At 44.2% G+C, this 27,248-nt stretch overlaps 1 protein-coding gene across 1 annotated transcript in view; it reads left to right on the top strand.

Moving 5' to 3' along the window:
* The window catches only part of LOC120047119 (zinc finger protein 236-like), a 92,241-nt gene extending 65,620 nt beyond the window's left edge, over positions 1 to 26,621 (top strand). The window contains exons 21-32 of the mRNA XM_038992657.1: positions 3,049 to 3,152; positions 4,255 to 4,656; positions 6,922 to 7,067; positions 7,304 to 7,526; positions 9,278 to 9,481; positions 10,657 to 10,800; positions 12,445 to 12,611; positions 12,920 to 13,048; positions 13,170 to 13,364; positions 15,558 to 15,687; positions 17,040 to 17,309; positions 26,019 to 26,621. Of these exons, the coding sequence (XP_038848585.1) occupies positions 3,049 to 3,152; positions 4,255 to 4,656; positions 6,922 to 7,067; positions 7,304 to 7,526; positions 9,278 to 9,481; positions 10,657 to 10,800; positions 12,445 to 12,611; positions 12,920 to 13,048; positions 13,170 to 13,364; positions 15,558 to 15,687; positions 17,040 to 17,309; positions 26,019 to 26,161 (2,257 nt within the window). The 3' untranslated portion in view covers positions 26,162 to 26,621. The remainder of the gene's footprint in view (positions 1 to 3,048; positions 3,153 to 4,254; positions 4,657 to 6,921; positions 7,068 to 7,303; positions 7,527 to 9,277; positions 9,482 to 10,656; positions 10,801 to 12,444; positions 12,612 to 12,919; positions 13,049 to 13,169; positions 13,365 to 15,557; positions 15,688 to 17,039; positions 17,310 to 26,018) is intronic.
* The last annotated feature ends 627 nt before the right edge of the window (positions 26,622 to 27,248 follow it).

The following is a 27,248-nucleotide window of genomic DNA, read 5'->3' as shown; positions in this document are numbered from 1 at the left end:
TATTGTTATTTAACACTGTAAATTATAGGAATTAATGGTTTTGGGTGGATTTTCCTTTAATGGAGGTTACCATGGCAACCAGGGCATTCATGCCGCTCTAGTCGTTCTTTAAAAGTAATTTCCTCACCATCTTAAATAAGCATGCCCCTTTCAAAAAATGTAAAACTAAGAACAGATATATCCCTTGGTTCACTCCAGACCTGACTGCCCTCGACCAGCACAAAAACATCCTGTGGCGGACTGCACTAGCATCGAATAGTCCCCGCGATGTGCAACTTTTCAGGGAAGCCAGGAACCAATACACGCAGTCAGTCAGGAAAGCAAACGCTAGCTTTTTCAAACAGAAATTTGCATCCTGTAGCTCTAACTCCAAAAAGTTTTGGGACACTGTAAAGTCCATGGAGAATAAGAGCACCTCCTCCCAGCTGCCTACAGCACTGAGGCTAGGAAATGCTGTCACCACTGATGAATACACAATAATCGAGAATTTCAATAAGCATTTCTCTACGGCTGGCCAACAGCTCCGCACCCCCCGCAGCTACTTGCCCAAGCCTCCCCATCTTCTCCTTCACCAAAATCCAGATAGCTGATGTTCTGAAAGAGCTGCAAAACCTGGACCCGTACAAATCAGCTGGGCTAGACAATCTGGACCCTCTCTTTCTAAAATTATCCGCCGCCATTGTTGCAACCCCTATTACCAGTCTGTTCAACCTCTTTCGTATTGTCTGAGATCCCTAAAGATTGGAAAGCTGCCGCAGTCATTCCCCTCTTCAAAGGGGGTGACACTCTAGACCCAAACTATTATAGACCTATATCCATCCTGCCCTGCCTTTCTAAAGTCTTCGAAAGCCAAGTTAATGAACAGAGTGATAGAACACTGGAGTGATAGATGAGCAGATGATAATGTGCAAGTAGAAATACTGGTGTCTCTGTAGTCATGTTCAGGTGCAGTCCAGCCCGTGAGTCTACGTCCATCTCCACCGCTCTCTCTCACTCTCTCTCTCCTTCACATTATTCTGTCATGATTGTCTTTCCCAGCAGTTGAAGAGTTATCTTGTCGTTCCAGCCGCCCTCTCCTCCTGGACCTCTCAAAGAGCAATGCCCAGCTCATTGTCTCCCCACCCCATCCTATATCCCAGAAGAGCCCTCCACTACAGAGAGCCCAATTACAGGGCCCTGAACAGGCTCCAAACTGCAGCCCTGACCCAACCTCTCTCCCAGAAGAAGAGCCCTCCTCCCAGTCACTACAACAGTTTCCACTGCAGACCTCTGCTCTGAGAGGGGCTCCACAATAGACCCTATCTGAAGTTATTAACACAGCCCACAGCTCTCACAGGCTGGCTGACAGGGTTCGTGTTATTGGGGTGCTTATCACCTGCCAATACACACACACGTGTTTACTGGGGAGTTCATTCGTGAGATCACCGCCGAACAAGCTGTTAAACAGCCAATTTTATTTGTTTATCTCCCCTGTGAACGATTGTCATCGTCAGGCGCTGGAGAAATTAGTTGTTTCCCTCTTCATTTCCCTCTTGTTTGGCACTAGTGTTGCACCGGTGTGTGAACAGTGCGTGACAGTGCGAAATGTTTCTTAAAGCGTCAATCTGCAGTTCAAACAATAACACAGCCGTCCCCCATCGCTGTTTGGGTAAAACGGCTGAGTGATGGGTCTGGAGAAATGTAACCACTCTCAAATTCAAAGAAAGATGTTTGGATGCAAGGACTGACCATGTATATTGCAAATGTATATTTTAAATCGTGTTTTGAGGCTATACAGTGTTTGTTTACAACTACATTGGAGTAAAACAATGTTAGATTTAGCTTTCTGATGGGGTACGACAGTTGAACTAAGCTCATGAGGCATGTGATGTTCTTCAAAAATCAATGGGTATATATCATGGGCGTAGCAATCACAGATTGCCCCTTTAAGGAATGATGCCTCCGCTTAACATGAGCGGAGCGGAGTGAGGAGAGGTAGGATCTAGTTTGACAGCTGGAATTGTCCCATTGTTTTATGGAGTCATCTTGTAAGAAGAAGAAGAAGAAATACTGCGATGAAATGGACAGAGGTGCCATATCAACTGCTAATTTCTTTAGTGCAGTGTTTTCGGGCAGTAACTTTAAGTTAGTGACATTTTCGGTCCGTTCATTCATTGCAATCCGAGCATAAAATGTTCTGCTACCAAGAGAATAGGTTTCACTGAAATGAACTTCAGTTTTATTGGACCATAAAAGTTTGATTGCAATTAATGGCGAAGAATATTAGATTGGGCTATTAAGATATTAAATAATGAGCTTGTCAGATCTTAAGTAATGATCATCATGGCTTCGTCCGACCAGCCATAACTCAAGGCCGTATGGAAGTATTTATGGGATAGGCTTAGCTTTTCATTTCGGAAGCTCTTCAAAAGTAGCCTCGTATAATTATCGAGTCACTAAGCCTACCGAAAACAAGGGGAAAGGACAGCAACACCCCAGGGATGGCTGCAACAAAGATGTATTCACTTCATTTCATGGTGCTCTTTTATCAAAACAATAAAGCTGACGTGTTTTTGACAAAGACAAGTTACCCTGACAAGCTACCCATTCTCATAGGAAGCTTTCTGCTTTGTCAGCAAAAAAATGTCATAATATAAAAATAAACGTATCCCTGCTCAGGTTATGAGAGGGAGTAAACTAACAATTTTGCTGAGTCAGTGGCCTTGTGCCTCAACCTTGCAGATTCAAATTCAGGAGAGAAGACGTCCATGTGTTTAATTTCCTGGGAGCCTTGGTAAGCACAAAGCATGCCAAATTAAAATAGGAAAACATCAGAATGGCCACAGGTGATAAATGCATTGTGTGTTACACTGTATTTTTTTAATGAAAAGAATGTGAACCTTCTTTTAATTAATCTTCTTTTAAGTTAAATAACTTATTTTTAATGAATTCTTAGACTCTGAAACTTAACCTAAAGCGTTCCCCTGGCACGCTCTCCATTCTAACAGGAATGTTCACGAGTAACTTTCTCGCTCGCTCTTTCTCTCCCTCCCTCCTCGCTCTCTCTAGACATATCCGGATCCACACAGGAGAGCGTCCTTACAAGTGTGACGAGTGTGGGAAGAACTTCACCGTGAAGTCCACCCTGGACTGCCACATAAAGACCCACACAGGTCAGCGTGTAGTGCACTGTGTGTTCTTCCACTCCACCTGATCAGATGGAGTGGGGGGGGATCAGAGGGAACACCGTAGGAGGGAAACATTAGTTCAAATGCCACCGTGGGAGTAGCGTAGGCCGATCTGTCCCTGTTAATTAGCTTAAGTGATGTTAGGGTTGTTACTACATTAGCTGCAATATGTTCTCAATATGGTCCAACTCTGGGTGTAGAGTGCACTTTGATCCATGATTTAATAGTTACATTAATAGTTACACACAGTAAATGCAGTGAAAGCGGATCCGTACTCAAAAACAAGAGTTTTATAAATTCTTGGATACGTAGTCCTAATTTACTATGAACAATATTTAAATCTGCTTCATTTGCATGTCTTTTCGTCTAACGGCGCAGTGGGGAGTAATTGTGCCCGGTGATTTATGGGACGGAGTTGTAGGTTTGATCGCCGGCGCAAGATGGCAGCAGAAAAGTTTTGTTATTCAAGGTATATGAGGAGATATCTCCTCACACCTTGTTCTCTTCTGGTAATTACTGTGGTTTGACACTCTGACCCTGGAGCAGACACACTCATTCTCCCTGATTAATGAGAAGGCCCAGACATTAGCTAAGTAGGCCTAATAGTCCCAAGTTATTGTTGAAGAGCTGTGGATTAGTATTCTCTGTAGGGACGTCTGAATTAACTTTTGGAACTGCAGTAATTAGAAAAGTGACTCGTTTTATTGGTACTCTAGGGGAGAAATTGAGGAAAAGGCGTCTTGTCAGCCAGTCAGAACGGAGGTGCGAAACGTTCATCAATGGAACAATGACATTCAAACTCTCTGTTTCAGGACATCATTGGCAAAAGTTTTTTGAGAATATATATATTTTTTATTGGTTCACATCAATCTAGAGTCACAATACACATTTTGGACCTAACACCCAACCCCCACTCCAAACAAACCTCACTCGATCCCAGACCTCAGACACATTATTGCCAAACCTACCATGTCAAATAATGAGAATCGGTGGTACACAGTAAATCCCCGTTAGGGCTACATACTATAGGGGAAAACAAGAAGAAACCTACCGTTAACAATGCTATCATTCTGTTCTCTCCCTGCAGGTCAGAAGCTGTTCAACTGTCACATGTGCAACACATCCTTCTCCACCAAAGGGAGTCTGAAAGTCCACATGCGTCTCCACACGGGCTCCAAGCCCTTCAAATGCCCCTTCTGCGAGCTCCGCTTCCGCACCTCAGGCCACCGCAAGACCCACATCCAGTGTCACTACCGGCCCAGCTCAGAGGGTCGGAAGGCCAAGCGAGCGGCATCATCCAGAAGTAACCAGAACCAGCAGCAGCACCCGGTTAACCCAGAGACCCTGCACCCTGTGGGCCTGCTCCAGGCTACTACCACAGACCATAACATCTACCTCCCAGCCAACCAGGTCCTCGCAGGCCAGTTTGACCAGAACCTGCTGCAGCAAGGCCTGGTGGGCCAGGCTATCCTCCCTACTTCCATGTCAGGTAAGGGCCCACTCAGTCACTCCCTCACTCACTCACATCAGGGTTGGTCAATTCCAATTCAATTAATATATTGAGTTGCACATGGATTCCTCTCCATAAAATGTATAAATACAATTCAATTCCTGACTTGAGTTTAGGTGGAATTCACCCCGACCCTGGCACACACACACATTCGCACAACCGTCCATTGTCACAAACACAGAATTATTTCATTCTTATTGCCAATACTTATTACCCTATGCAAGCCTAGCTCACCCCTTCCACTATTGACATGAAGCGTGCACCCAAGTGCTGATCAGCATAGCAACCATATTTTACCTGAACAGTCAGCCCTAGCCTAGTCTACATTTCAAACCATAGTTTGAGACTGAGAGGAGAGGTTTGAAGCCTGAGTCCAAGTACAGTCTGTTCTCAGTAGCCAGCCAGGAAGAGCTGATGACTGGTGTTTACAGCTACTGGGCTAGTGTCATATCACTAGGCCTGAGGCCATGCATGCTTAGTGCTAAGAGGTGCTTCATCACTGCACACCACAACCTGCCTATTCTGCACTAGGCGTGTTTGGCTGTAGATGCACAGATACACTGGGAGAGGGAGGATGAGAGCTGGATATTACGAGGAAATAGAGCTGGACATTGTGGGACATTACATCGAAATGACGTCATACTGTCGTCATTTCAACCAGTTCCTGGTTGTAACAGTGTCATTTCAACTGTTTTGCCTGCTCTGTCTCATTTCCAGGCAGAATTGTCACTGTTGTCATATTCGGGGATTTCAGTAAATTGAGAGTGAGGTCAAATAGTTTAGTCCAGTAGAATGGAAAAAGTATTCATACTTTTTTTTTTCAGAATACTTGGTAGTAAAGTAGGACATGCTTGTCTTTCATAGCCTGATGACTCACACAAAATTATTCCACTGCTCTGTCGTTCACTACATACTTTAGTCTGAGACTGCCATCATTGAAATTGTTTGTGGTGAAGAGGGGCACGAGGGGTGTTGTATAAAACAAAGTCATCAGCGATTGGATCGTCTCTAACCAATCAGAGTATCAACGCCAATGGCAATTTTCCAAACTGACGCTTTACCCCCTTGTGTTCTGGCTCTGGCCCAACCCATTGGTTTCTGGACCAATAAGACGGCCCGAATGTGTTTGAATTCGGTGAGGGGTCGATGAGGCACTCCGATCCAGACTCATTGTGGAGAAGAAACTAACGTCCATGGGTGTGGTGTAGCATTTGGCTGGAGCAAGGAGTCTGGGTAGCCAGGCGACGTCTTTCACGCCTGGTTCAAAAGCAAGACCGATGTTCTGCAAATATTGAAAAGCACTTTTCCTGTCGTTTTCCTTGTGTGAGCCTCATGTCAAAGACAAGTTTCCATCTCATGGAAAATAAATATTTGTTCAATCCAATTCATTGAGACATTCTAGGCTACAACTACAGTATGACGTATCTGCTAGTTAGATCTACGGACTAGGACGAAATAAGGAGTCTGAAACAACATTTGTGGAGTCTGAAAAGCATCAACACTTTAAGAGTTGAAATGTTTTGACTGAACTCTGGCTCACTTCACCTCGAATCTGTCGTTTGTTCAAACTGGCGGCGAGGGGGAAGCCATCCAAAAAAAGCAGCCATGAAATGAATTCCCCTCACAGCGCTGTTCGAGAATCTAGTAGGGTTTCGAAATGACTTAGAAATGGCTTCCACACACCGTGCTCATCGCTGGCACACAACTCGGGGTGCTACTGGCAGCCTCTCTCTCTCTCTCTCCGCATGTAGCCCCCTAGTACCCTCGAAGATCCCCCGTTGGATGATACGTTGCTCTGAGCCACTCCTCTTATCTGTTCGAGCAGACAGAAGGCACATTGAGCAAACACAGAAAAATCGGGAATTATTACCATTCGGTTTTTTTATTACGTGAATCTGCATTAAATTAAATCATTGAAGTTATTTCTCAAAGTCCCACACCTTACATTTTGGTTTACGGTGGGTTTAGAGTGTAGACAGTTGAACTGGGCTCATCGTGCATTTCTAAGTGGCATTCTTCCAGAATAGATGGGTGTTTGTGATTCATTTAAATGATAGAAAATGTCTATAAATATCACAGAATGGGAGTCTGATTTTTATAACAGCCCGTTATGTGTTGTGTATAAACTTGATGACATTTTGTGCCTTACTGATGTTGTGAAACTTAAAATGCAAATCGAATTATCCAAGCTTGGGATCGTAAAGGTCTTCTAATCTAATGGTGTGGTTTGTGATTGTATTGTAGCGGGTGGTGATCTGACAGTGTCTCTGTCGGAGGGTCTGGCTACTCTGGAGGGCATCCACCTCCAGCTTACCTCTGCCAACCTAGTGTGTCCCAACGTCCAGATCTCTGGCATCGATTCCAGCAACATCAACAACATCACACTGCAGGTAATGAGGGGGGTGTGTGTGTGTGTGCGCGTGTCACTGCCATTGTCACCTACTTCTCACCTTCTCTCTTTCCCCTCCTTTGCTCCACCTCTCCTCCCTTTGTTCCCTCTTTTTCATCATCTGTCCTAACTCTCCTGTGCTCCCCTATCGCTCTCGCGCTCTCTTTTCACCTCTCTTTTCACCTCTCTCTCTCGCTCTCTCGTGTTGACTCATTGGTATTCTCCCATCCCCTCCAGATTGACCCAGCCATCCTCCAGCAGGGAGGTCTCCTCTCCCACGCCCTGACAGGAGACGGAGGCCTGACCAGCCACCCTGGTGTCCACCTCATGTCCACGGGAGACCCCTCGGTGTCCGGCTCCAATGTGGTCCTGCACCCGCTCACCAGCCTGGCCCTGCAGCCCTCCGCTGTCGGCCCCGGCCACGTCACCATGGGCAGCCTTGGCGAGCACGACATCACAGGTGCATGGTGGTCCCGTCTTCACCCCGGAATTTTGCATTTCTGTTCCTATACTAACATGATCAAAACATTGTGTATGTCAGCATTCACGTTTTTCAAGATGGAGCATTTATTTTCTACTCAATTTACCTGTTCCTTCAACGGATGCATACATTTTCTTTGTCAACACAGGTGCCTGGTGTTCCCGTCTTCTCCCCCATACCTCTCATATGCATTCCTATACTGACATTGACCACGCTTACATGCGCACTGTATTCCAGAGAGTAGTTCATATCCTGCTTAAGGTCTTATCCGTGATAAGCTGTGTACATGCACATTTGATATCCCGCTCATGAGTATCCCTGTAACCATGAATAAACAGAATGTTCCTTATTTAAGGTCATATGGGTTAAATCGAATAGTAACTGAAATATGGACACTGATTTTGGCTTATTACCTTTCACATGTAGCATAATATAATTTTAAATCCTGCAGACTGTTACATTTCTGGCAGTGAAATTATACAACAGAATGTTATACATTTTGTCTCGAACAGGAGTGGAGAAATTTGAATTCTTTCTGTCAGCATCTCTTGAGAAAATGTGACTGCGCGTGTCATGTGTTATATTTGACACTGTTACGCAAGCAGGACGAACAGAAGTCTTTTCATAAACGTGTTTCGTAATTTTCTCAGCTTTTTAATTTCCTTAAAACCGGTCAAACTGATAACATTTGGACATTTTGAAACAGGACTGTTTTGGAGTTGTTGCGTTTTTTGCCCCGGTCCCTAAACGAAACCGACAACTTTACAGGAGTTCACTAGATTACTACTGCATTCATTCTATCGATGTAAGACATTATTCTGGTGAGCACTACTTTATTTCGTCTTCTGGGGCACCAAGTTATGACAGAAGAGAAGCTGCATGTATCAAACTTTAGTTGACAAAACTACCAAATGTCGGGAATTATAAGCAGAATAAAAAAATATATATTATGGTGGATGGAACTGCAAAGGGAGCCTGCTTTTTGAAGTGATTTGTTTGACAATCAAATGAAAACATCATCACACAACACCCGTGAAAAGCAAAACTCAGCCTGCGCAGACCGCAAAAAGAACATTAAACGGGATAAGATTTTTACATGCCACAGTAGCCCGTCTTCGATCAGCATATCCCAGGCATCTCATCCGGGTTTCGCATAACCGGGATGCAAGCTTTTTCGGGTTATTGTAAACGGGATATGATGTTTATATGCATCAACTCAAAAACAGAATACTTGAGTATTGTGAATAATAACAGGATATTGGTGTGCATGTAAACATGGTCATTATCACACAGAATAATTAATGAAATTCTGGATTTTCCTTGAAGACACCGAATCCTTTTTGCTTCCTTGCAGCCAAACTCAAAATGGGTAGATGTTTTACTAAAGTGTTTCTTAACTAATGTATGCAGCTGACGGTGTCTCTTCTGCTCATATCCTCTCCTCTCTTTTGGTCTCCACAGCTTTCTTTTGTTGATATGAGTGGTATGTGATGCGTGGCCCCACCTTGAGGAAACTGTCACAACGAGTTTGTTCCACAGCCATGCTTTCACACCAGCTGGACCTACATTGACGGCATAGGGTGTCAGCCCAAGCCATGGGAGAAGGAGGGAGGGATGGGGGCTGAGGGGAGGAGAGGAGAGAAAAAAAGAGAGGAAGGAAAGAAGTGAAGAGAGTCAATTAGTTAATGATGGCTTCTGTATCTCCCTGTTTTCTCTCCTTCTTCCTTTAGGTTCTCATCAGGACCTGAGCCATGTGATGAGTGCTCCAGGCCTGGTGTCCAGTGGGGCTCATGGTGCTCAGGAGATCACCCTGACCATCAACAACTCCAGCCTCACCCAGGCTCTAGCTCATGCCCAGGCCCAGGCCAACGCTGCTGCTGGGGGCAACACTGCTGCAGGCAACCACCCCCAGGAGATCACACTCACCATATCAGGTAGACACACACAAATGATCTGTCCCTATTCTCCATACTTCTCCCAAAGTGTACACTTGCACGCTCCCCATCATGGATTTAACAAAGAAGGAAACTCTCCAGCTAATGCTTGCACCAATCCAATATGCTTTTAAAGATGCACTATGCTGGAATTGCTCTGCCATTTCCTGGTTGACGTAATTTCAGTTTATGTGACAAAACAAACAAGTATAGTGTAGCAAATCATTGTATCATCTAAACCGCTGAGAAATATATTTTCCATAACCAACATTTTTTTATTTTCAGCTGTTTGAAGCTAGTTTGCAAAACCCGAAAGTAAAAGACTCAAAAACGAAACTTAAGAAAGGGAAGCATAGAAGAGGCGCACATAGAACAGATCTACCGCTTCTTAGGTTTGCTTTCAATGAGAAGGACATATCTATAACACACCTTTTTATGTGAATTTGGTCATGTTGCCCAAAAAGTTACATATTGTACACAGTGCACACTTTGGGAAAACACACACACACACACGCAGCTACAGACAAACATGCTCACAAGCAGACACCCACCATAGGCACTCACTCGCTCATGCCCACACACACGTGGCAGCTAAACAAGCTGGCTCACAGGAGCACAATCATCTATTTTTCTCTTCACCTTAATTCAACAAACCAAGTTCACAAAAATTGTACGGATAAAAAGGTCAGTAACTCTTTTCATGAGACTATAATTGGTACTGTCACAGATGCGTCAACAACGCTTCAAGGATACTTAATCGTGAGATACACAAAATATGTATGAATAGAATTCTCCTCTCCTATTCTCTCCTCTCCTACGGTAGCCGAGTGATGCTGAGACTGAAAAAGGTTTGATGCCAAACAAAAACCAATGATTTCAAAGTGAAACATACAACTCTATGCACAAGTGTGACTTTTAACAATTTCCACAGAACATTTGACAAAAACACATTTACTTGACGAACAGTTCACAGATGCCAAGTTTGATAACAGAATGCTGGTTTGTGATTCTTGTGCCGTCATTCTGTTACCAAACTTTGCATGAATGTAAACAAAACCAAAAACGGAGAGATGAAGACTGCAGACATAGAAAGAGCAAAAAGGGGTGGGGGGGAATATAATTTAGTCACGGCACTGTGGGCAAGGAGATCAAATGCATTTTCTCTCTTCCTGAAGGTCAAGACCTCCTCCAGCAGCACGGCGCCCCTGGTGGTGGAGAGATGATTGGCGGGATCAGGCTGGCATCCCACCAAACCACAGGTGCCACCCTCACCATTGGCAATGACCACCTCCTACCTCAGAGCAACGCGGGCATGACTGGTAAGGATTGGCCGCAGCACTGACTGCTGTGTGTGTGTGTTTGCATCTACTCACCCATTGTGCAGCCCGCTGGGAGCGCACAGTGAAGGGCCTGTGACGTAAAGTGTGTTGAGTGATTCGTTCAGATGGCGAGATGGGTCAATTAACACGCTGATTGCAGTACCTCTCAACGCTCATCACTTGTGGGGTTTCGTCAACTTCTCTGAGCTGTCGTCATCGCTCTCCTCTCAACTCAAGTGGGCAACATTCTGTGACAAACAATGAATAGGCGTTGAGAGGAGTTTGGTCATTTTACACATGTGTTCTTATTTAACAATGGTGAGTCATCTAATCGAGAGATATTATGAAAGGATGAGAAGATAGTAAAGCTTTGGTTGGATGAATTGTGTATTTGTATGCCAAGGCAGCAGCTATTCTTCCTGGGGTCCAAACACATTAAGGCACTTACGTAACGCATAAAACAAAAGATAAAACACTACATCATATTACATTACACCACTACATATCTACAAATCAAGACGTATAATCCCACCATACAACAATGTACGTGTGTGCGTATGCGTGTCTGTTCCCGTGTGTGTGTGTGTCTCTTCACAGTCCCCGCTGTTCCATAAGGTGTATTTTTATCTGTTTAAAAGAAATCTGATTCCACTGCTTACGTCAGTTACCTGAGGAATAGAGTTCCATGTAGCCATGGCTCTATGTAGGACTGTGTGCCTCCCACAGTCTGTTCTGGACCTGAGGATTGTGAAGAGACCTCCGGTGGCATGTCTTGTGGGGTATGCATGGGTGTCCGAGCTGTGTGCCAGTAGTTTAAACAGACACCTCGGCGCAATCAGCATGTCAACATTTCTTACAAAAATAAGTAGTGATGAAGTCAATCTCTCCTCTACTTTGAGCCATGAGAGATTGAAATGCATATCATTGTTAGCTCTCCATGTACATTTAAGGGCCAGCCATGCTGCCCTGTTCTGAGCCAATTGTAATTTTCCAACGTCCCTCTTTGTGGCACTTGACCACACGACTGAACAGTAGTCCAGGTGCGACAAAACCAGGGCCTGTAGGACCTGCCTTGTTGATAGTGTTGTTAAGGTTTTGGACAGACTTCTCCCCATCTTAGCTACTGTTGTATCAACATGTTTTGACCACGACAGTTTTACAATCCAGAGTTACTCCAAGCAGTTTAGTCACCTCAACTTGCTCAATTTCCACGTCATTCATTACAAGATTTCGTTGAGGTTTAGGCCTAAGGGGTTCTTGGCCTTTCACATTTTTACGCCGTGGAACATAGTTGCCAAGATTCCTTGTAGTTGTGAGTGTGGGCAAGCTGCTAGGCCTAATTTCCCTTGACACTGTCACATCACCGTTTTAAATGATGCCGCAGAGAACAAGTAAATTATCTGATATCTTCTCATAAAATGTGCTTTTCTTTCACGTATTTGCTGTTCATGTGGCGTTTTCAGGCATCTGCCCAATCCACTCCCAGTCAATTTCCGCTGGCGTGCTCTCCTTGCGATTGTCCTATGCCACAGTGCATCATTCTACCGATTTGAAAATGCATTGCCAATTCAAAATGTATTTTTAAAATCTCGCAAGTATTTCTGTCAAGTTAAATTCTCACCTACTTCCTGTCTCTCCTGTCAGTCACCAGCCTGCCGCCTAGCACCTCCCTATCGCAGACGGCTGGCTCCCAGAGCCTGGTGATGTCATCGTCGAGCATGGCCAGCGACGGCAGCGTGACTCTCACACTGGCAGACACACAGGGTATGCTGGACGCTCAACCTCAATTCACGCTCAACTTCAACGCACAGGTAACCACTCTGAAACACACACACAATCATGCACATACACATACGCTCACACACACACATACACAGGTAACCACTCTGAAAAACAATTGATTCCCATTCAAAATCACATTTTCCCTAAACACTAACCTTAACCTTAACTCTAACCCTAAACCTAAACCTAAGCCTAAAATATACTTTTTACAAGTGAGGTCCATTTCTCTGAATTTTAGTTGGTTTACTATTCTTGCGAGGACTTCTGGTACTCACAAGTATAGTAAAATGTGTGCGCACACACACACACAGTAACAGTGAGTATCTTCTCTCCATAGAGTCAGCAGTACCAAACTGTGCTCAGTGACCAGGATCTCTCAGGACAACAGGCCAGCTCCACCCAGCAGGTCATACTGATCAGTCATCACCCCCAGGCCACTGAGGGACAACCCGACAATGTATACAGGGTCAGTCAGTCACTGTGCGCGTGTGTGTGCGCGTGTACCTGTAGGTGTGTTGTGTTGTTAACAGATGTCTAAGAAGGACAGGGTGGTGGGTAGGATAATGTGTGTGTTGTGTTGAAACCAGCTATCAGAGGAGGGCCAGGCGGTGGGGAAGGAGGACCAGGGGGAGAACCAGAAGCAGAACCAGTGTTTCTACTGCGATCAGGTGTGTCAGAGTGCCAACACGCTGCGACGCCACTGCAGGCAGGCCCACGGCAAGGACCGGTGCCACGTCTGCAGAGTGTGTGGCAAGGCCTTCAAAAGAGCTACTCACTTAAAGGTAAGCACAGACAGACACACAGTCACCAACACACACCCACTGGAGACTGGACTATAGCATGGAACACTGTCAAGTTTGCGGAGTGTGTGGCAGAAAAAGCACCGTAGGTCTGGGCAGACACACACTACAGCACGTTTATATGTTGTATGTATTCCTTCCATTCCCTGATAGTAGTTGCCCTGTCTTGCCCTCAGAGCAGAGTTAAACTCTGGATAATCGTTTCCTGTGGGGCCAGCTCTGAGTACTCTTGAGTGTATTCTGGGCGGTGGGACGGGGTTAGGAGTGGGTTACAGGAGTCAAACGGCTGAGGGTTTCTCAGCATTCAGGGGAGTTTAAACACAATCGCCTTAGAGGACCTGAGCACAATGACTGAAACTTTTTCTTCTGCTGCTTCAGTTTCTGACGGGGTCTCGTAAGAACGATACACCAACTGTCACTCTTTCCTCTGTGTCCCAAACGCCTCCTGCCTCCTGACAGGGTAATAAGCCCCGGGAGGAGCGAGAGGTAAAAGTTAACAGCTGAGTGCACACTTTTTCTCCTCTGACAATGCTGTCGTAATCTACTCATGAGGATACGGCTGCCCAAGGAAGAGAGGCTCGCCATTTAATAGCTCCACTCCAGCACGTAAACAGTGGGAAGCATTGAGGAGAGGCAGGAGCTTGACCTAATTTGTAGGTCAATATGCAGAGGTCAGCCCCCTACAAGCTGCTCTCGTCTAGCCTGAGAGCCATGCTGTTCTGCAACTCCTCAATGTCCTCCTCTGTCCTTGGCTGTGTGTGTGTGTGTGTGTGTGTGTGTGTGTGTGTGTGTGTGTGTGTGTGTGTGTGTGTGTGTGTGTGTGTGGGGGGGGGGGGGGGGGGGGGGCTGTGTGTGTGGGCTGTGTGTGTGTGTGGGCTGTATGTGTGTACTGAGTGTGTGTCCGTCTTTACCTGATATGACACGTGTGATCCCCTGATGGTGTGTCTGTGCCATGTGTATGAACAAGAGAGAGAGCATATTAGATGTGTGTTTTGATTTGTGCGTCATTCAGAGAGCGTTCGTGTGTGTTAAGATACTTATATATCTTCTCTGGCTCAGTGACGCCCCCCTCATTCCTTGCTCATCCTGCTCCCAAATGCTTTCCTCATCTCGTTTACGGAATTAAATGCTCCTTTGGGTAGGTGGAGCACGGCTAGAACCGTATCAAAGCCTCTTCCGTGCTAATCAGCAGCCCCATGTAAGCCCAGAGGGGACATTTGGCCCATAGACTTCCCTGAAACTGGCTTGAGTTTCCGTTTAGAGGGGACGATGCTTTGTTAGTACATTAAGCTTATTAAGCATTTGATGCAATTACGTAACAGATTTTAGTTCTGGGTGTCCGAGATTAGAGAATGATTAATTCATGTTTTTTAGTTTTTTCTTCACTTAACTGTTGCTGGGTTCATTAACTTCATGATGTAATTTAGCGATGGAGAGAGACAAAGGGCAACACTTTCAGCAATAGTTAAGCGGGAGATGCCAGTACTTTTAGCAATCATGTTAAGGAGTTGAGTAGCTTTTATTTAAAGGTCAATACCAAGGCTGCTCAAAGTGAGGCCCGCAGGCCAAACTTCACCCTGGACAACATTTGGCCCGCCAGACCAAAAGTTTGGGCGCATGTTCGCACACGCACACACACACACACTCGTTTGTCTGTGTAGTTGGTTTGCTTGCTCAGACTTTCCTATGACTCTGGGGACATGCAGAGGAAGTTCTTTTAGAAACGTTCAGTTGCTGATTGTTTTTTCTTGATCTTAAAAGCAATCGTGGCTGCTATACTATCCTTTTCATTCATCACACTATCCTATGACGAGACTGGCCTCCTTGTTTCTTTGTTCATGACTAGACAGGAGTTTTCTTCAGTCTTTTTCATTAGACCTCGGAGCTTCTTGATACTTCGTCTTTTGACATTGGAGTTTCTTGATGGGTTGTCATTAGACTTTGAGCTTAATTGATGGTTTGTCAGTAGACTTTGGGGTTTCTGGATGGTTCTGCATTAGAGTGTATTTTTTTTTGGATGGTTTGTCATTAGACTTTGGGGTTTCCGATGGTTTTAAGTGTACGCTGGCGCAATTGGCGGGCCAGTTCTCGTGCAAATTGCAGATTTTTTTTGTAACATATTTGCTCTGTTTCACATTTTCTGTACCCGGGACCTCTGACCTCTTTCTCCTACAGGAGCATGAGCGTGTCCACCAGCGAGGACCCTCACTGGGCTCCCAAAGGCCCAAGTTCTTCAAATGCTCCTCCTGTGATAAAGCCTTCGCCAAGCCCAGCCAACTAGAGAGACACAACCGCACACACACAGGTAATCCCACACATGCACGTGCGCGCACACATAGCGTTCACTCGAATAAATCTCTGACTAGTATTCTATTTAGAACTATTGTACATCCCAGCCTCGAAGGAGCGAAAGTGAAAATGTAGCATATGAATGAAGTTGCCATCCGAGTCCTCGACTAGAGTGACCTTCCATCAGGCATTTGGGACACTTCAAAGACCTTAGGAAAATGATTTAATGTATATGCCTCAATGGCAAAATGACCAAATTCACTTCTTCAGAGCACATCAATCATGTTCTCTCCTAATGTGAATTTAACACAACCCGACACGACAAAGAAATATGTGCCTTTGCTCCTTTCAAATTGGGACCTTTTGTTCTGTAGGGGTAAGTATTAAGGTGAAGTGCGACTTGAACGTTTTGACTCGTTGGTACTTACTGCCTACACTTATGGCCACCCACTCAATGGCTGTGTCAGTGGCAGGCCGGGGTGAGATTACTGTAATGTTGTGTGTTGAAGGACCCACTGGGGCAGCTGAACCGGTGTGTGTGGGGGGGGTCCTGTCTTACCTCTTATCGTCCCCAGCAGGAGAGACTGTAAGGGAGCTTGTACACACGACATGTAATGACAGCCTAGCTTGCTAGTGTTACATCAGCAAGAGAAGAGCATCACAACCATTGCTTTTAGCCCATCTTTAAGCTAACGGGGGGCCTCTTCGTACTGGAAATTGGTTTTACTCTCCATCGTCTTCAACAAATTGTGTGGCTGCTTTCTCACAGTGCAGTTTTCATGGTTTAGATTGAGGCAGAGGTACTTAAATAATGGCCATGGACTTAGTTGCAGACATAACAGGTCTCCTTAATTTCAGTCAAATAAGTCCGTGTATTTTCACTGTAATAGTACCAATTATGGCAGGTCGTTATGTTCCAAGATTATTCTAAAGGCCATATCCTTTTTTAAATGGGAGGCATCTCCTGGCAACGCTATTATTCTGATTGGCACAGTGGGCTACAAGTTATATTGGTAAATCTGATTTACGCTTTGCCAGCGGTTCACATCTTTCAGCAGATAATGTAAGCTGACAAGGCCTTTAATTTTTTATAATAATGTTATTACATTGGATGTAAATTGCTAATGCTTGCAGTAATATACTGCAACTCATCAATTACTGTAAGCGCATCAACTTTTTAGAGGTACTTCTGTTCCGTATTTCAAACTTATCTTAGTGCGAGACAACTTTTTATTGCCTTCACCGCACACAAGATTGAATTAGAATGTATGTTTTGTATTCATCCGGCGAATTGCACCGCCATTTGCAAGCAAGTAACCTTTGTACTCATTTAAAGTCTTGAGAATGTGTCTATCTGTGTTTGTGCAGGTGAGCGTCCCTTTAAGTGTTCCCAGTGTGACAAGGCCTTCAACCAAAAGAGTGCCCTGCAGGTACACACGGTCAAACACACAGGGGAGAAGCCCTACAAGTGTGAAATCTGCAGCATCAGCTTCACACAGAAGAGCAACATGAAGCTGCACATGAAGAGGTCGCACGGCTATGGTGAGTCACGGACACACAAACACTCAAACATCTGCAGCATCAGCTTCACACAGAAGAGCAACATGAAGCTGCACATGAAGAGGTCGCACGGCTATGGTGAGTCACGGACACACAAACACTCAAACACGCGCAATACTTTTGCTCTCTCTCTCTCTCTCTCTCTGAGGAGGCTAGTCCATTATTGATGGGGACCGCAGCCCAAATTCTCACCCATTTCTCGAAATTCTTGCGGACTGAGATATGTTCTTGGTAGTCTCTGAGAATAACATTGACGTATACACGGACACGGTGACTGAGTTCATCAGGAAGTGTATAGGGCGTGTTGTTCCCACGGTGACTATTAGCCTCTTCTGGATAGGACCCTTCATCTCAATTTCCGCCTAAAATTACATACCCAAATCTAACTGCCTGTAGCTTAGGACCTGAAGCAAGGATCAAATTTAATTTTGTTGGTCACGTGCCGAATAAAACGGGTGTAGACCTTACAGTGAAATTCTTACTTACAAGACCTCCACCAACAATACAGTTCAAGAAATAGAGGTAAAAAAATATTTACTAAATAAACGAAAGTAAATTTTAAAATAAAAAGTAACAAATAAAATAACAATAACGAGGCTATATGCAGAGGGTACCGGTACCGAGTCAATGTGCGGAGGTACAGGTTAGTCGAGGTAATTTGTACATGTAGGTAGGGGTAAAGTGACTATGCATAGATAATAAACAGCGAGTAGCAGCAGTGTAAAAACAAAGGGTGGGGGGGATGTCAATGTAAATAGTCCGGGTGGCCATTTGATACATTTTTCAGCAGTCTTATGGATTCGGGGTAGAAGCTGTTAACTTCTTATGGCTGGGGGCAGTATTGAGTAGCTTGGATGAATGAGGTGCCCAGAGTAAACTGCCTGCTACTCAGTCCCAGAAGCTAAGATATGCATATTATTAGTAGATTTGGATAGAAAACACTCTGAAGTTTCTGTTAGGATATTTTATCAAGGTTTAAGATAACCCAGAAACTTAAGAAACTTACCCAGAAACTTAACCATTAGGATTAGAGGTTAGGTAGCATGTAGGGGGGTAGAAAGGAATGTCTGTGTGTGTGCCTAAAGAAAACTAAGTGGATCATTAACCTATGTTTGAACCGACTAAGCTATAACTCTGTGGAGATAAGGGAAGACAGCTCAAGCCCCTCTAGGTTTTCCTCATCTGGGGGGGACGGGAACTGTCAGCTAAGTGGTAATAAACTATGAAAAGACTTCAGGAGATAATCCAGATATTGTGTGTATGTATGTGCGTTAGTAATAGAAGGGATAAAAAGAACGGTTTTGTATATGCACGTCAGAGATCTCTCGAGAATAAATGCTATTGATTAATTTGGACACGGGTCTCTGTCTATTTTATGCAAATAAGAATCTTACAAATTCTTATAAACGGACAGAGTGTTTGCATTGTTATAATTAAATTGGTTAAAGAACATTTAGGAAACAAATTCCTTCATCAGTTTCTAAAACTGTTTGAATGATGTCTGTGAGTATAACAGAACTCATATGGCAGACAAAAACCTGAGAAAAAATTCAACCAGGAAGTGGGAAATCTGAGGTTTGTAGGTTTGCCTATCCAATATACAGTGTCTATGGGGTCATATTGCACTTCCTAATGCTTCCACTAGATGTTTGATGCTTCTACTGTGAAGGATGAGGGAATAAGAGCTGATTGAGTCAGGGCTCTTGCAGAGTGCCACGAGCTCACTCAGGCGCGCCCCTGTGAGAGTTAGCTGCGTTCCATCGCATTTCTACAGACAAAGGTATTCTCCGGTTGAAACATTATTGAAGATTTATGTTAAAAACATCCTAAAGATTGATTCTATACATCGTTTGACATGTTTCTACAAACTGTAATGGAATTTTTTGACTTTTCGTCTGGCCTGCGCATCATCAATTTGGATTTTGGAACTAAATGCGCAAACAAAAAGGAGGTATTTGGACATATATTATGGACGTTATCAAACAAAACAAACATTTATTGTGGAACTGGGATTCCTGGGAGTGCATTCTGATGAAGATCATCAAAGGTAAGTGAATATTTATAATGCTATTTCTGACTTCTGTTGACTCCACAACATGGCTGGTATCTGTATGGCTTGTTTTGGTATCTGAGCGCTGTACTCAGATTATTGCATGGTGTGCTTTTTCCATAAAGATTTTTTGAAATCTGACACAGTGGTTGCATTAAGGATAAGTTTATCTAAAGTTCCATGTATAATACTTGTATCTTTTATCAATGTTTATTATGAGTATTTTCTGTAAATTGATGTGGCTCTCTGCAAAATTACCGGATGTTTTGGAGGCAAAACATTAGTGAACATAACGCGCCAATGTAAACTAAGATTTTTGGATATAAATATGAACTTTATCAAACAAAACATACATGTATTGTGTAACATGAAGTCCTATGAGTGTCATCTGATGAAGATCATCAAAGGTTAGTGATTAATTTTATCTCTATTTCTGCTTTTTGTGACTCCTCTCTTTGGCTGGAAAAATGGCTGTGTTTTTCTGTGACTAGGTACTGACCTAACATAGTCAGATGGTGTGCTTTCGTCGTAAAGCCTTTTTGAAATCAGACACTGGTGGGATTAACAACAAGTTTATCTTTAAAATGGTGTGAAATACTTGTATGTTTGAGGAATTTTAATTATGAGATTTCTGTTGTTTGAATTTGGCGCCCTTTACTTTCACTGGCTGTTGTCAAGCCGATCCCGTTAACGGGATCTCAGCCATAAGAATTAAGGAGCCGTTTGGACCTAGACTTGGCGCTCCGGTTCCGGTGCGGAGCAATAGCAGAAAGAACAGTCTATGACTTGGGTGACTGGAGCCTTCCTCTGACACCGCCTAGTTTATAGGTCATGGATGGCAGGAAGCTTGGCCCCAGTGATGTACTGGGCCGTACGCACTACCCTCAGTAACGCCTTACGGTCGGATGCCGAGCAGTTGCCATACCAGGCGGTGATGCAACCGGTCAAGATGCCCTCTGGTGCATCTGTAGAATCTTTTGAAGCCAAGAAACACGAGCAATGGACATTAGACCCGTGGAAATCTGTCCTTTAGTCTGCTGAGTCCAAATTTGAGATTTTTGCTTCCAACCGCCGTGTCTTTGTGAGACGCAGAGTAGGTGAACAGATGATCTCCGCATGTGTGGTTCCCACCGTGAAGCATGGAGGAGGAGATGTGATGGTGTGGGGGTGCTTTGCTAGTGACACTGATTTATTTTGAATTCAAGGCACACTTAACCAGCATGGATACCACAGCATTCCGCAGCGATACGCCATCCCATTTGGTTTGCGCTTAGTGGGACTATCATTTGTTTTTCAACAGGACAATGATCCAACACACCTTCAGATGACCTGGCCTCCACAATCACCTGATTGAAGAATCAAAGAATCAAAAAAATATATTTTGATTTGTTCAACACTTTTTTGGTTACTACAGGATTCCATAGTTTTGATGTCCTCACTATTATTCTCAATGTAGAAAATAGAAAAAATAAAGAAAAACTGTTGAATGGATAGGTGTGTCCAAACTTTTGACTGGTACTGTATATTCTATTCAGCTTTCTTCAATTGTATTCTTCATGCTATAAAATAATGCCACGGAATTCTAAGCTAAATGAACTAGTGTAGCTCACAACCATTTGGCATAGCCACATCAGGACCTAACATGAGGACAACTCAGAGTATGCTATTATTTTCATCTGAAATAGACTACATATCATGCTTCTTTAGACCTGTCTAAAATTAAAAAGGTATTTATTGTGAAGGTGTAGGCTATATTACATGGATTTATTATACTTTTTAAAATGGCTTGTAGGTTATGTGTAGAAACCAGGAGATACTAATTGTTAATTAACAGTCATTTACCGTGAGACCGACCGTTATTTGCTTGACAATCACCGGCCTGTTCACCCCACTATCATCCGTACAGGTGCATCAAAGCTGGGACCGAGAGACTGAAAAACAGCTTCTATCAAGGCCATCAGACTGTTAAATAGCCATCACTAGCCTGCTACCACCCGGTTACTCAACCCTGCACCTAAGAGGTTGCTGCCCTATATACATAGACATGGAATCGATGGCCACTTTAATAATGGAACACTAGTCACTTTAATAATGTTCACATACTGTTTTACTCATCTCATATGTACAGTGCCCTCCACTAATATTGGCACCCTTGGTAAATATGAGCAAAACAGGCTGTGAAAATGTATTCTTACCATGACTTCCTGTTTCACTGGGGTATAAATACGATGTGACACACAGGCCAAGTTCCCATAGTCATCCATCACTATGGGAAAGACCCGAGAATACAGTAATGATGTGCGACAAAAGGTTGTTGAGCTGCACAAATCAGGAAATGGCTATAAGAATATAGCTCAACGGTTGAAAATGCCCATTTCCACTATCAGGGCAAAAATTAAGAAGTTTAAAGCAACTGGCGATTGTTAACAATCGGCCTGGAAAAAGGACGTGTGTCTATTTTGACTCCACGCACAGTGAGGAGGATGGTTCGAGTGGCCCAAAAATCTCCAAGGATCACGGCTGGAGAATTGCAGACGTTAGTTGGGTCTTGGGGTCAGAAAGTCTCCAAATCTACGATCAGACGCCACCTACATAACCACAAGTTGTTTGGGAGGGTTGCCATAAAAAAGCCTTTGCTGTCATCAAACAACAAACTCAAGCGCCTACAATTTGCCAAACGTTACTGGAACTTTCAATGGGACCGGGTTCTATGGTCAGATGAGACCAAAATATAGCTTTTTGGAAACAATCACCGGAGGTGGGTTTGGCGTAGACAGAAAGATAGCCATGCAGAAAAATACATCCCCACTTTGAAGTATGGTGGTGGATCTTTGATGTTGTGGGGCTGTTTTTCTTCCAAAGGTCCTGGACAACTTGTTAGGATACATGGTATCATGGACTCCATCAAGTACCAGCAGATATGAATCAAAACCTGACTGCCTCTGCTAGGAAGCTTAAACTGGGCCGTGGTTGGATACTCCAGCAGGACAATGATCCAAAGCACACCTCAAAATCAAAACACAAATGGTTCACTGACCACAGAATCAAGGTTTTGCCATGGCCATCCAAGTCCCCTGACCTAAACCCCATAGAAAACCGGTGGGATGAGCTGAAGAGGAGAGTCCACAAGCGTGGGCCTCGGAATCTGATGGCTCTGGAGAGATTCTGTATAGAGGAATGGTCTCAGATCCCTTGCTATGTCTTCTCCAACCTCATTACGCATTACAGGAGAAGACTCAGAGCTGTTATCTTGGCAAAGGGAGATTGCACTAAGTATTGACTGAAGGGGTGCCAATAATTGTGGCACACAAATATTTGAGAAAACGATTTGTTTTATGATAATAAATATTTTATTCTTTCAATTTTACTTTAATTAAAGTTTAGATTTTTGTGAATATTTTGAATGGAAGGAGGATAAACAAAAAGTTTTTCACAGCTCGTTTTGCTCATATTTACCAAGGGTGCCAATATTCGTGGAGGGCACTGTATATACTGTATTCTATTCTACTGTAGATTCTATAGTCAAAGCCACTCCGACATTGCTCTTCCTAATATATATATACACTGCTCAAAAAAATAAAGGGAACACTAAAATAACACATCCTAGATCTGAATGAATTAAATATTCTTATTAAATACTTTTTTCTTTACATAGTTGAATGTGCTGACAACAAAATCACACAAAAATGATCAAATTTATCAACCCATGGAGGTCTGGATTTGGAGTCACACTCAAAATTAAAGTGGAAAACCACACTACAGGCTGATCCAACTTTGCTGTAATGTCCTTAAAACAAGTCAAAATGAGGCTCAGTAGTGTGTGTGGCCTCCACGTGCCTGTATGACCTCCCTACAACGCCTGGGCATGCTCCTGATGAGGTGACGGATGGTCTCCTGAGGGATCTCCTCCCAGACCTGGACTAAAGCATCCGACAACTCCTGGACAGTCTGTGGTGCAACGTGGCGTTGGTGGATGGAGCGAGACATGATGTCCCAGATGTGCTCAATTGGATTCAGGTCTGGGGAACGGGCAGGCCAGTCCATAGCATCAATGCCTTCCTCTTGCAGGAACTGCTGACACACTCCAGCCACATGAGGTCTAGCATTGTCTTGCATTAGGAGGAACCCAGGGCCAACCGCACCAGCATATGGTCTCACAAGGGGTCTGAGGATCTCATCTCGGTACCTAATGGCAGTCAGGCTACCTCTGGCGAGCACATGGAGGGCTGTGCGGCCCCCCCAAAGAAATGCCACCCCACACCATGACTGACCCACCGCCAAACCGGTCATGCTGGAGGATGTTGCAGGCAGCAGAACGTTCTCCACGGCGTCTCCAGACTCTGTCACGTTTGTCACATGTGCTCATGTGCTCAGTGTGAACCTGCTTTCATCTGTGAAGAGCACAGGGCGCCAGTGGCGAATTTGCCGATCTTGGTGTTCTCTGGCAAATGCCAAACGTCCTGCACGGTGTTGGGCTGTAAGCACAACCCCCACCTGTGGATGTCGGGCCCTCATACCACCCTCATGGAGTCTGTTTCTGACCGTTTGAGCAGACACATGCACATTTGTGGCCTGCTGGAGGTCATTTTGCAGGGCTCTGGCAGTGCTCCACCTGCTCCTCCTTGCACAAAGGCGGAGATAGCGGTCCTGCTGCTGGGTTGTTGCCCTCCTACGGCCTCCTCCACGTCTCCTGATGTACTGGCCTGTCTCCTGGTAGCGCCTCCATGCTCTGGACACTACGCTGACAGACACAGCAAACCTTCTTGCCACAGCTCGCATTGATGTGCCATCCTGGATGAGCTGCACTACCTGAGCCACTTGTGTGGGTTGTAGACTCCGTCTCATGCTACCACTAGAGTGAAAGCACCGCCAGCATTCAAATGTGACCAAAACATCAGCCAGGAAGCATAGGAACTGAGAAGTGGTCTGTGGTCACCACCTGCAGAACCACTCCTTTATTGGGGGTGTCTTGCTAATTGCCTATAATTTCCACCTTTTGTCTATTCCATTTGCACAACAGCATGTGAAATGTATTGTCAATCAGTGTTGCTTCCTAAGTGGACAGTTTGATTTCACAGAAGTGTGATTGACTTGGAGTTACATTGTGTTGTTTAAGTGTTCCCTTTATTTTTTTGAGCAGTGTATTTCTTAATTCCATTCTTTTAGGTTTGTGTATTGTTGTGAATTGTTAGATACTACTGCACTGATGGAGCTAGGAACACAAGCATTTCGCTACATCTGCAATCTGCTAAATATGTGTATGTGACCAATAAAATGTGATTTGATTTGTGGACTACTTTTGACCACGGCGCATAGGGATAAAGCACACTAATCAGGCTGATACTCCATCTCTCAATTCTGCTGCATTTCCCTGCCTGACAGGTCTTTTTGACAGAGAAGGCAGCCAGACTTGTGATGACAGAACCTGTCCTTTTCGTTCTCATTCTAAGATGGATACGGAAGCTTCAGGCCTAAATATTTCAACAGCCACCGAGCTGATTGACTGGAGCTGTAACTCAGTGCTCTATTAGTTCACCTTGAAACGGGGAGACCACACACAAACCAAGGGGATGTTGGTGTTAGATCTATCTGAAATATGCAACCCTGTCACTAACTTTTTGTGATATATAGCACTTCTAATTCCATGGTAAATATGTGAACAGGGCTCTTTTTCACAGGATTATTGTGCATTTCATTTGACATTCTAATTGATTAATCCTCATTATAAACTGGGTGGTTCGAGCCCTGAATGCTAATTGGCTGACAGCCTTGGTATACCAGTCCGTGTACCACGGGTATGACAAAACATGTATTTTTACTGCTCTAATTAAGTTGGTTACCAGTTTATAATAGCAATAAGGCACCTTGGGGGTTTGTGGTATATGGCCAATATACCACGGCTAAGGGCTGTATCCAGGCACTGTGTGTGTATGTGGGGGGTGAGTGCGAGCATCAGTCCTTGCCCGCTTATAGGGGAAGGCTAGCAAAAAAAAATCCAAGGCGATTTCTAACAAACGTTCACCTGCAGACATGTGTTTGAATGATTCACAATAGCTCTTTTATTGAGAGTGTCAGAGAGAGAGAGAGAGAGACAGTAAAATGAAGTGAGTTCATTCAATAGATAGAATGGGCTTAATTATGGACCCTTGCTGTGACGCACTCTCCCGTTTGTGCCTGTTTTGTTCTGTATACCTCCATTTAAACGTTTGATGGTTAGTACAAAGGAAATGTCCTCTGCTGAACTGACTCGAGGCTAACTCTCATGTCTATTGATGGATCCCGGACACAAAGGCTCTGTCTCGACTGCTTAAAACGTCTGTCCTCACCACCTCTTCATCTGCACTGATTGGGAAAAACAATATGGCTGAAGGCAACTCATCCTCCTCAGGCTGACTCATCATCACCTTGTCAATTCTTCCAGATCAATGCATCGAAGGAGAGGATTTTTTTGGGACAATTGAGAAAGAGCTCTGGTTAACTTTCACCTGTCACTCACCCCTTCCTCTAACTTACTTCACAAGTGATACATGTATTGTGTGTTGTACTGTATTTTTTCATTCTTAAACTCTGAAACTCCCTTGACACTCTCCAGTCTAACAGCAACGTTCATGAGTAACTTTGTCCCTCTCACTCTGTCCTCTCTCTCTTTCATTCTCTTCTCTTTCTTACTCTCTCTCCTTCTCTCTTTCTGTGTGTCTTTGTCTCTGTCTGTCTCTCCGTCTTTCTCTTGTACACAGGTACCGATCGGACCCAGGAGATGACTTTGGAGCAGGGGACAGAGACGGAAGTGGATATCCCTCCCGAGCTGAATGACATGGAAGAGGTTGTCCAGGAGTCTTCTGGAGACTGGCACTGTGGCATTCCCAACGTCTTCCCTTAGATCCCAACTCAGAATTGAATTTACCATCCCGGTTCATCCCAGCAATAGACTCTTTACTAGGAGTCTGTGCACTGATGATACAAAGCACTGATTTTACCACTAAGTAGGCGTGGAAAAACATAGCACTCAGATCAACCCCCCGCCAAAAGCTTTTTAATTGAGTTGGATAGTTCTGCACTTTTTCTAAAGCATACCCACGGTGATGTTGCCAATCAAATACTGAAAACAGAAAGCGTGTGCGGCTGCACCTACACACATTGGGTCTTAGCAGCAGCTATTCCTGCCTGTTTCTCTTGTCCTCAGATATGCATTAAAGGGGCAATCTGTGATTGCTACATCCATTTTTGAACCTTTAAATTCATGATATATACCCATTGATTATTGAAGACTATAACTTAAAAATGCCTCATGAGCCTAGTTCAGCTTGTTCCTCTTTTTTTTGTAAAAAAAAAAAAAGCAATTGTAAACAAACATTTTATAGTCTCAACATGGTTAAAACTATCCTTTTGATATCATGGTTGTTCAGTCCTGGCATCCATAGCTCTGTCTCATGAATTTGAGAGTGGTTACATTTTTCCAGCCCCATCCCTCAGCTATTTACCAAATCAGTGGCGGGGTGCCCTCTTTTGTTATTGTTTGAACTGCGGATTGTCCCTTTAAAGGCAGAGAACTGGTCCTTCCATTTGACTAAATTGCTGAATCAGCCTGCGCTCTGAATCTCATTAGTACGAGTCCCTTATGAGACGTTTTAGTCAATAAGCCGTTTAGTAATCAGATGCTGACCTCCCCAGTACAGTTCACCGGTCGAGGCTGTAGCAAGCTGAGGTAGGCTACCGGCGGTTTGTTCCTAGACTGTTGTTTACTCTGTTTGCCAATAAGAGGAGCAAACACTATAGATCTGCATGGCCGCACTGTCAGTCCTGCGGTACTGGTTCATGTCTTCCCTGTAGAGTAGTATAACCACTCACAAGCCCCATCCACAAACAGCATCCTAGATCCTACCCTCCCTAGGCACCCCTGTAGAGCCGCAGTCCATAAGTCAATCAATATAATGTCTTTTTTAAAGCCCTTTTTTACGTCAGCAGTA

The sequence above is a fragment of the Salvelinus namaycush genome, chromosome 5 (genome assembly GCF_016432855.1).
Source record: "Salvelinus namaycush isolate Seneca chromosome 5, SaNama_1.0, whole genome shotgun sequence".
Classification (NCBI taxonomy): Eukaryota; Metazoa; Chordata; class Actinopteri; order Salmoniformes; family Salmonidae; genus Salvelinus; species Salvelinus namaycush.
The sequence above is the reverse complement of the archived record's forward strand: the minus strand, read 5'-3'. Positions and strand labels throughout refer to the sequence as shown.